The sequence below is a fragment of the Drosophila nasuta genome, chromosome 3 (assembly GCF_023558535.2).
Source record: "Drosophila nasuta strain 15112-1781.00 chromosome 3, ASM2355853v1, whole genome shotgun sequence".
NCBI classification, from domain to species: domain Eukaryota; kingdom Metazoa; phylum Arthropoda; class Insecta; order Diptera; family Drosophilidae; genus Drosophila; species Drosophila nasuta.
Genome location: NC_083457.1, coordinates 31,623,794 through 31,634,161, shown reverse-complemented (window position 1 = coordinate 31,634,161; position 10,368 = coordinate 31,623,794). Strand labels below are relative to the sequence as shown.

The window sequence follows — 10,368 nt, the reverse complement described above, 5'->3', positions numbered from 1 at the left end:
ATCGACTAGCTAGTCAATAAACAAATTAAAAGCTTCCGCATTTTGCTTTTATTCAAAATATGTACATGTGTACATGTAGGTATGTCATAGTCGAGCACACTCGGCTGTAGCTTTCTTACTTGTTTTTAACACAATCTTATTATCTGTACTGATGGCTGTATTAGGAATATAATTACAAAAAATTACTATAAACTTTTTGCCACATTTCTTTCTCTCTACATAGATGAATTATTTTTGTATTCTCTATTTTAATAATGATAATTATTTTCGTTGTTATTTTTACACTTCCTACTTCAATCTTATATCAAAACTCCAATTCGAATGTTACGAATTAATTATATATAACATATATTATATTATACTGTGTCTTTTGCAGTCGAATGTGGTGACCAAGTTTTCTATACGAAGTACATTTCATGTAAATATTCCTAGTAAGCCACACCGGAGACCTCTTCGATCCAGTCCAAGTGGGCGGTGACTCTAGTGAAACCAGCTGGAGCCACCGAAGTGCAGCTACTGGCATCGCTGAACGATGTGACGCCAATCAGGGTTGGCTCCTCACCCATGGTGACCAGTGGACCACCGGAGTCGCCATCGCATATCGAACGTCCCTCGGGTGTGTCGACGCACAAAACGCTCGCTGGAAGACGTCCGTAGCTGCGAGAACAGCGCTGATTGCTGATGATGCGCAGATCGACGCACTGCAGCCACTCGGGCAGAGGACTGCCATCGCTTGTGCTGCCCCAGCCGCATGTGGTGGCCATCTCATCCACATAGCTCTTGCTCCGCTCGGCGATCGCTGGCAATGCCACCTTATTGACCAGCGACCAATAATCCACATGCGGTGTGCGTATCAGGGCGATGTCATTGCCAATGCTCTGCGGCCATTCGGGATGCTGAATAATCTGCTCGGCACTCACATTCACGCTGAACAGCGCCTGAGTGCGCCTCGTGGCGCCATAGAAGATTGTCGCCCCGTCCATGTCGTCGGTGCAATGGGCGGCGGTCAGCACCCAGTTGTGGTGTATAATTGAGCCGCCACACCAGCTGCCCGCCGCCCCCGCTCGCATCAGCAGGCCGACAATGTAGGGCGCTTGACCCAATGTCGCCGGATATCCATTCGTTATAATATGATCGAAGTGCTCCACAAGGCTGAGCGTAGGGGGCGCAGCTTCGACGATTGCTGAGAGCAGTAGAAACACGATCCACATTCTCAAAGTTCAGGTGCAAGTGCAACAAGTGCTTCCGCTTTTTATTTTATTGCTCCCTTAAGGTGCCACACTAATTATGCTAATTAGCATCATTAACGACACTGAGAGGGTCTAATGGCTTTTTAGATTAGCAATGCAAATGCAAGTAGGCAATAAAGATTACCTCAGAGAACTTTTTGCATTATCTCTTTTATAAATTACATTATTATTAGTTTAAATTTCAATTATAGAAATCACTGATAAGACTACTCTACAATTATCATTTCGATTCTCTTACACAATTTACGGTTTAACACTCCCTCTGAATTTATTTATTTCTTTGTAATCATTCTCGAAATTCACTGATTTGAATTCTATAAATTTATACTAAATATTAGATATGTATTATAGAATATATTGATAATTGATATAGATATATTGACAGGAGCGCAACACTCACAGTTCACAACATTCAAATACTTCAAATAATCTGCATTCAAGAAAGGCTGCACAATTTTTATATTTTCTGATGCAGAAAACCACAAAGGAATTTATGAAAGAAATCGAAAATAAATTGGAGCAGTCAACAAAAAAAATAAATAAAGGGTCAAAACTTGACTCTAGAATTCTTATATAGTTATGAGTATCAGTAAAGAGTTCATTAACATGTTAACCCTATCGTATACGTAATACGCGCGTTGAGCTTTTACTTTAAAACAATTTTCAATGCTACGTATGACATTCTATTAATATGAAGGAAAGAGAAATAATAAGTTTAAGGTGAAATGTCATTCAAAATAATCTTATTTTCAGAAATTTGACAGCGCTACATAAAATAGTTGTCATTCATTATTCGTCATATTATATTGACAAACATTTTAGTTTTCGAGATAAAGCCAAATAAAGAGAAATTGAAATATGACCAGTAATAAAAATGAATAGCAGAAATCAACGATATTCGATATAATATTTTGTATATGCATATATGATATTATATAAATTTATGTCCAAACACTTTTGTTAAAGGATTTGGGTGAAAATGGTTTTTAACTATCAGTTTTATTACATTTTTTGGATTTTAACCAATAACAATGCCAAAACAAGTAAAAAAGCTACAGTCGAAAGGGGTCGACTGTGAGATGCCCGGTAGACAATGTCAATAAAATCAAAACAGTGCTGTATTATTCTTAAAATATACCAAAATATTATACTAAAATATACTGTCGAGAAAAAGTAGAGCTTTACCTCTTATATTCTCTGAGGTCCAGAGGTTTATAGGGATAGACAGGCGGACATGGCTATATCGTCTCGGCCATTCACCCTGATCAAGAATATATATACTTTTTGGACACCTTCTGTTACATATATTTGATGTTGGTTGTTGACACGCGGGTATACGTAATTTTATTTATACAATTAAAAATACTTCATATTTTCATTACTTCAGCTGACAATTTTGATGTTCTTAGCAAGCACTTAAACAAATCCAATCATTTTTTTATATTGTGACAAAAATAGACTGACCTTATGTGTATTTGTGAATATAATCTGTCGCATTCGCTATTTATTTAATACATACTATACTCGTACATGCAGATGCACTGAAGTAATCTCTTTTTAGCTGAGCTCTTCAGTGAGTTTTTTTATATTCGATTAGTAAAGCACTTCAATTCGCAATGAGCAGAATTGTAATATATTCAGCCTTGATTGTGGTTGCTCAAGGAGTGTCCTTTGCAGGATCAACAATTTCACCAGAAGTAATAATAAACAAATACAAATACATAAAAAGAGTGCGTGTTAAAATTAAAATCGTTTCCCCTTTATCAGACATGTGAATCAACTCGTCAACTTGAAGAACAATGCAGCACGTATTCGTATTCAGTTTTAAAGCCAATGCTGGATTATTTGCGACATGTTAGGGAAGAACTAGAAAGAAAGGAATTGATGAATAGGGAAATTCAAGAATTAAGAGCCAATCGGGATTATAACAACGGGATCATTAAAGAATTAAGAAATCAAATTGAATTTCAAAAGGAAACTATTCGAAAGTTTACTGATATTTCAAAAATAAGAGATAATTGTGATGATTTAATTTTGAAATTAAGTGATAGAAGCAAAATGCTATCAAAATGTGAACATAATTTTAAAGAAGTTAATAGAACTTTTGTTGAAAAAAGTGACAGTCTAGTAAAGTTGGAAAATAACTTCAATGAGCTTAATAAAACATTTATTGAAAAAAAATTATATGTTATTAAAATGTGAAAATAATTTCAGCGAGCTTAAAAAAAACATTATTGAAAAGAATGAGAGTCTAGTAAAGTTGAAAAAAAGCTTCAATGAGCTTAATGAAAAGTATATTGAAAAGAATAATGGGATATTCAAATGTGAAAATAAATTCAGCGAGCTTAATCAAACTTTTGTTAAAAATAATGAAAGGTTATCAAAATGTGATCGTAAATTCAACGATCTTAATAAAACATTTATAAGATCGAATGAGAGTCTAGTAAATTGGGAAAATAACTTCAATAAACTTAACGAATCATTTGTTGAAAAGAACACTGAGTTATTAGAACATATCAAAGACCTACAAATGTGCCAAAAAGATAACGAAATGTTAAAGAGAAATGAGAAAAGGATTTCAGATAGTTACACTTCGAATATTCGTTCAATAAATGTGCCTGACTATGATTCATTCGATGTGTTGTTCGATAATAAGACAGCTGAAAAAGACTGGATAGTAATCCAGCAAAGAATAGACGGTAAAGAAGATTTTTATCGCGATTGGAATACGTACGTAGCAGGCTTTGGATCTTTTGAGGGAGATTTCTTTCTAGGCCTAGAGAAGATTCATCGACTAACGTACTCGACACGCTATCAACTTCGTATTCGCGTGGAATACTTCAATGGAATAATACGACACGGTGGCTACGATAATTTCAAAGTTGACGGCAATGAAACGGACTACACATTGAGCAGTTTGGGTAAATTTTCTGGCGATAACGACGGTCATCCCTGGGGTGGCGACAATTTACGACATCAGGAAGGCATGAAATTCTCAACATTTGACCGCGATAATGATCGGTGGGAGAACGAGTGTGCAAAATCTCATAAAGCAGGATGGTGGCACAATCGTTGCACAGTGAGGTAAATCTTCATAATCGTCTTATTAATTGGCTGAACTCTAATATTTATTCTTGTACAGCAATTTAAATGGATTATACTCAGTGATGGACGGCAACACATACACACAAATGTATTGGTCAAACTTTACGCCTCTCAAGAGTGTTCAAATGATGATACGAAAATATCAACCATTGTAAACAAAAGTTTTTAATGAAACGATAACTTATTTTCTAATTTAATGCCCATATAAATTTCACTTTTATTTGCTCATAGAGCTCCTATCAGAACTTGACACTGTGCGTATACGTGATGTGCTTATTACGAACATTAAACAAATGAGCATGATGATGACGAGGCAACAATATTTTAAAGCTTTGCAGCCTTTAATGGATTTTAACCTTTCGAACTTATTTATCTCTTTAGCAAAAAAAAACAAAAATAAAATGAATCACATAATTTGTTAGTTTCTAAGTGCAGATAATCACTATGGGAAAAATTGGCAGCCTAAAATAGATTTGTAGCTAATTAATCAGCTTTGATTTACAGGAATTATGTACATATATAGATTGATGGGCAATATAATTTCGTTCGTTTTTTGATTATTTTTGTTTTCCATCAACTTAAATAAATTCTACTCTGCGCTTGAGAATAAATAGAACTACTCAAAATTTATTTTGGTGTAACTACTCGAATCTGAAGCGAACCAAAATATAAATCAATATAACTAAATTTGTTAGCAAATGATATGATGACAATCTTATACGATATAGTGATACACCAAGATGAATAAATTTTAAAATTCTATTAAGATTTACATTTATTATTACTTGGAAATATACGCAGATTAACATTGTTTTTTTGATTCAGCAATTGTTTTTATTTTTTTGAGTTTTATTTTATTTAAACTGGTTTACTGCTATGTGTTTCGAAGCCTAACAAGTTTCAGATGATAATGAAACAACAATTTCAATTTGATAACCAAAATATCAAATAACTGATTTTATTTATACAATTGAAAGTACATACTTTATATTTATATCAATACTTATGTCAGGCGAAAATTACTTTTCTATATACGAAAATGTTTTCTTTTGCAAATAATACTTTAATAAGATTTAAAGCATCATCAGCACTTAAGACTTTGAGCCGCTGTTTAACAAAATAATGATAAACCAAAATAGACTGACCTAATTTGTAGTTGGGAATACAATCTGTCGGAAATGAAATTACTCTCTATGTATTGATAAGTCGAAGCTCTCTCTCATTTCTTTAATATATTCTCGATGTGTTTAGACAAACACGTTAGTGAGTTTTTGATCCGGGTTGAGTAGAGAACAATAATTCCAAATGAGCAGAATAATATTATATACAGCCTTGATTCTAGTTGCTCAAGGAATATCTTTTGCAGAATCAGCAATTAATGAAAAGGTAATAATTCTATGGAATATGTAAAGTGTACAGTGCGTGTTAAAAGTAAATTATCTCCCTTTCGTCAGGCTACTCAAGAAAACGAACTTGACGAACAATGCAGCGCGTACACTTATAAGTCAGTGAAGCCATTCATAGATTATATACAGCATGTTAAGGACGGACTTGAACAGTGTGAACTAAAGGATAAGGAAGTAAAAGAGTTAAAAGAGAAAATTGTTCATCAGCAAGTCAACGAAGCGATTATTAAAGAATTGAGGGCTCAGATTGACGATCTGCACTCAAATTTAGAATTTCAGAAAGAAATTATTCATAGTCAAATGTTACAATCCAAGAGTGCAGTGAATTGCGACGAATTGAAATTTAAAATAGTGTTTCAAAATGATAAGCTAGAAGAATACGAAAATCAACTTCATACGTTAAACGAAACTCTTGATGAAAAGAATGCTAGCTTGTTACAATGGGAAAGACATCTTCGTGAGATTAACCAAACTCTTGCTGAAAGGAATAATGAGTTGGTGAAAGAAAATAATAATTTGAAAGTATGCAATACAAATGTTGATAAGTTAAAGGAGTTAAATGAAAATAGCGTTTGTGGTGGTTGTATTCCGGGTACTAATTCAATATATGTAGATGGCTATGGTTCATTCGATGTGTTGATCGATAATAATACAGATGGACCTGGCTGGATTGTCATCCAGCAGAGAATAGATGGTAAAGAAGATTTTTATCGCGATTGGGACACGTATTTAGGTGGCTTTGGTTCTTTCAAGGGCGACTTCTTTCTAGGCTTAGAAAAGATTCATCAATTAACGAACTCGACACGCCATGAGCTCCTTATTCACATGAAGAACTTTGATGGGAGTATCAGCAACGTTCGCTTTGACAATTTTAAAGTCGATGGCAAAGATACAGACTACACTTTGAGCAGCTTGGGTAATTATTCTGGGGAACGCGATAATCATGGCAATTTACATAAGCAAGTGGGTATGAAATTCACAACGTTGGACCGTGATAATGATGTGTGGGATTCTGGAAACTGCGCAGAAGAATATCACGCAGGCTGGTGGTACACAGCTTGTACATTTTGGTAAAAATTACAATATATATAATTGATTGATTATGCTGATACATCTGTTTTTTACACAGCCATTTAAATGGAGTCTACCCGGCGAAAGGAGATGATTGGAAGAGGCCAAACCTTCGTTGGATTCAGCTAGAGAGTCCCACGACGGTCAAAATGCTCATACGTAGACATGCTGATAACTAAATTATTTTTCGTGTTTCCTGAGATCAATAATTATAAACAGCAGTTTAGCGATCTTACATTCTATTTACAATAGTTTATTTACAACGAGTTGGGTCTCTATTTAGCATTATCCAGAAAGTCTTTGGCCTCATTTATCTTGGCCGCCAAATATGGAGAGCCACCACGATCCGGATGATTGAGCAACATGATTTTCTTATGCGCATCCTTGATCTGCAACATGTCGTGTTAATCAGTTGGATAGGTTTGTAAGTCTGAAGCACGTGGAGTACTTACCTTGAGCTTTGGAGCACTGGGACTGACACCAAGAATAAGAGCGGCTTCGCGTTTGTTCATTTTGGGATCAAAGCCGCCCTTATAGTACTTGGCATTAGCCATGCTCTCCGCATCGAATTTCGGCAGATTCTTGAGGGCCTCATTGAATTTCGTTGTCATCTGTGGCATGCGTCGCATCAAATGTTTTCCAGCAAAGCCAACAGCCGCCACGCCGAGGCCGGCTAAAATAATCGAGCTCGTCTTGTGGTAGAATTTACGGTTGAAGGTGTGTTTTGGTGGCATTGCATTTGTTGCAATTTTTATGAAACAATTGTCGAAACAAGAAATTAAAAATAATTATGATAATTGACAGTTTATTTATCAAATAAACATAAATATTTTGCAATTTTATACCATTTTTATGTAATCGATGTGTGTTGTTGACTGTTGTCGTTTTGACAGCTGACTTGAATATGTTTTCAGTATCGATAATGTATAACAAGTACATTTGAAAACTCTGATATCGATATTCTGTGTTATTTAGAGATGGTACTCACGATAATCGTAAGGTTTCTGAACATCGATTGCAAACGACTTTCCACAAAATATTTTATAATCAAAGATCACATTAAAAATTTAATTTTAAAACAACAAACCATATTTATTATTATATAAAAAATAAAGAAATAAAGTTGCTGAACTTATTTTACACACTAAAGTCGAACGCGGATAAATGGTCAACCACATTATTGGTAAAACATCGATAATAAAAATTGAGACAACTTTGCTATTATGCATTTGACATCACCAATAGACGTTGTTTTTATGTTGAATTGATGAGAAAACTAAAATATAGAATTGTACGAATTTTTGTTTATGGGACATGCCAGCTGCAGACAGATTTCACAATAAGCCTATGATATGGTTAATTCGCCACGAGAATATACTCTTTACGCTATGGGAGGAGGAAAGTAAAAAAGTCAATTTCAGCGGCAACTATCAAAATATATATCAAGCGATTGCCGAAAAACTGTGTAAAGCCGGTTTACAAATACAATGGAAAGATGTACGAACTAGAATTGAGAGTGTCACCAAGAAATACAAGTATGTATGTTTACAAATACAAATAACATAATGGACTAATCAACATGAAACCAATTGCCAAGCAGCGAAGAGCTAAGGGATATTGAAGCTCTTGGACGGCCGTCTTCATGGCGGCATTTTGAGCGTGTTCACAAGATTCTCGGCGTTAGCCCACAAAGCATTGAGAGCATCGAGAGCAATGGTACGTTTTTCATGTTCATATATACATATACATACATATATTCTGTTCATTGCAAATGTAATTAAATTATTTCAGGCGTTGCCGCTCTGTTGGATGATGAACAATATGGCCTTGATGATTTACCCAATTCCGAGACGTCGTCTGTTGCTGAACCCAACGACAATAATTGCCCTGACTCAGTCTCCGCCTCTCCATCGCCAGAAAAGAAGAGACGCAAATTGGGAAATACAAGTAAAATGACGCCTTTCGAGCTAGCGATGCTGGAGATTGAACGGGATCGAACTGTTCGCTTGGAGAGCATTGCCATGAATCGGCTTGAAGTAATGAAACGAATGGCAGCAGAAAATGCCGAGTTTCACAAGAAACTACTAGCACTCGTGAAAAGCAGAAAGTGAAGCCCTGACTTTGTACAAATTTAGTTCTAATATATGCTACTGAAATATCTGACAAATTCCATCAGTTGAATTATTTATTCTTCACTCGGCAAATCGCTGAGGAAAGAGTCGCAAAAATATTCTTATTTAATTTGCGCAATTTGGAAAATATGCAAACAGCAGTTGATAATTTATTTGCATGATCATAACAATTAATTTGTAGTGCGAATCGCTCAAAAGCATTAATTACTCATTGATGTCCTTCACGTCATCAGTGTAGATGAATTCGGGAGACAATTGGGATGCATCCAGCAGTGCTCTCTCTTCATAGTTCTCTGATTTGGGCTGACAATTTGGACTCTACAAGTAGATATTCATCAACTATCGTCAATTGCTTAATAGCATTGCCTAGGCTTAGTAAGACCTGCCTTAAAAATGTTAAATAAAGTTGAATTTATTCGCCAAGGCGTTAAGACTTCTTAGCAAACGCTCTATTTAAAAAAATACATTATCAAAATTTGACAGGTCAAAATAGTCTGACCTGTTTTCTAGTTGAAAATATAATCTGTTTGATGAATATGTATATTTGGAATTGAGTATGGGCAGAATAATACAATGAACTTTATAATTCTCTCTATTCTTAGACAAGCAGACTCTTAAATTCAGCCATGTCTTTAATATATTGTCGCTGTCTTTAGAAAAACACTTCAGTGAGTTTTTGATCCGCTCTGAGTAGAGAACAATAATTCCAAAATGAGCAGAATAATATTATATACAGCCTTGATTCTGGTTGTTCAAGGAATATCTTTTGCAGAATCAGCAATTATTGAAAAGGTAATATATTCTATGGAATATGTAAAGTGTACAGTGCCTTAAAAATGTTAAATAAAGTTGAATTTATTCGCCAAGGCGTTAAGACTTCTTAGCAAACGCTCCTTTTAAAAAATACATTATCAAAATTTGACAGGTCAAAATAGTCTGACCTGTTTTCTAGTTGAAAATATAATCTGTTTGATGAATATGTATATTTAGAATTGAGTATGGGCAGAATAATACAATGAACTTTATAATTCTCTCTATTCTTAGACAAGCAGACTCTTAAATTCAGCCTTGTCTTTAATATATTGTCGCTGTCTTTAGAAAAACACTTCAGTGAGTTTTTGATCCGCTCTGAGTAGAGAACAATAATTCCAAATGAGCAGAATAATATTATATACAGCCTTGATTCTGGTTGCTCAAGGAATATCTTTTGCAGAATCAGCAATTATTGAAAAGGTAATATATTCTATGGAATATGTAAAGTGTACATTGCGTGTTAAAAGTAAATTATCTCCCTTTCGTCAGGCTACTCAAGAAAACGAACTTGACGAACAATGCGGCGCGTACACTTATAAGTCAGTGAAGCCATTCATAGATTATATACAGCATGTTAAGGACGGACTTGAC

The 10,368-nt window shown here is 34.8% G+C and overlaps 4 protein-coding genes across 6 annotated transcripts; 2 read left to right on the top strand and 2 right to left on the bottom strand.

Annotated features, from left to right (window-relative positions):
• Positions 1–331: 331 nt before the first annotated feature.
• Positions 332–1,226, bottom strand: LOC132794129 (serine protease 1-like). Its single transcript, XM_060804392.1, has one exon. It carries the CDS (start codon positions 1,209–1,211, stop codon positions 429–431), a length of 783 nt encoding a protein of 260 aa, XP_060660375.1. The 5' UTR covers positions 1,212–1,226; the 3' UTR covers positions 332–428.
• A 1,610-nt stretch (positions 1,227–2,836) lies between these two features.
• Positions 2,837–4,826, top strand: LOC132790125 (ficolin-3-like). The gene is made up of 3 exons (XM_060798564.1): positions 2,837–2,947; positions 3,018–4,334; positions 4,393–4,826. Exons 2-3 carry the CDS (start codon positions 3,400–3,402, stop codon positions 4,508–4,510), a joined length of 1,053 nt encoding a protein of 350 aa, XP_060654547.1. The 5' UTR covers positions 2,837–2,947; positions 3,018–3,399; the 3' UTR covers positions 4,511–4,826.
• Positions 4,827–5,440: 614 nt separating this feature from the next.
• On the top strand, positions 5,441–10,197 carry LOC132793093 (uncharacterized). 2 transcript variants are annotated; one of them, XR_009633072.1, is made up of 5 exons: positions 5,441–5,741; positions 5,810–6,831; positions 6,891–8,367; positions 8,433–8,548; positions 8,624–10,197. XR_009633072.1 is itself a non-coding variant. In XM_060802764.1 (3 exons), the coding sequence occupies exons 1-3, from the start codon at positions 8,147–8,149 to the stop codon at positions 8,941–8,943; spliced, it is 657 nt and encodes a 218-aa protein (XP_060658747.1). In that variant the 5' UTR covers positions 8,027–8,146; the 3' UTR covers positions 8,944–10,197. The 2 variants fall into 2 exon arrangements, 1 of the variants encoding a protein (XP_060658747.1); XM_060802764.1 differs by lacking the exons at positions 5,441–5,741; positions 5,810–6,831 and having other exon boundaries at positions 8,027–8,367.
• Positions 7,065–7,755, bottom strand: LOC132793095 (mitochondrial import inner membrane translocase subunit TIM14). 2 transcript variants are annotated; one of them, XM_060802767.1, is made up of 3 exons: positions 7,678–7,755; positions 7,285–7,524; positions 7,082–7,221 (listed from the first exon to the last, which is right to left on the bottom strand). In XM_060802767.1, exons 1-3 carry the CDS (start codon positions 7,678–7,680, stop codon positions 7,108–7,110), a joined length of 357 nt encoding a protein of 118 aa, XP_060658750.1. In that variant the 5' UTR covers positions 7,681–7,755; the 3' UTR covers positions 7,082–7,107. The 2 variants fall into 2 exon arrangements, with proteins under 2 accessions (XP_060658749.1, XP_060658750.1); XM_060802766.1 differs by lacking the exon at positions 7,678–7,755 and having other exon boundaries at positions 7,065–7,221; positions 7,285–7,566.
• Positions 10,198–10,368: the final 171 nt, after the last annotated feature.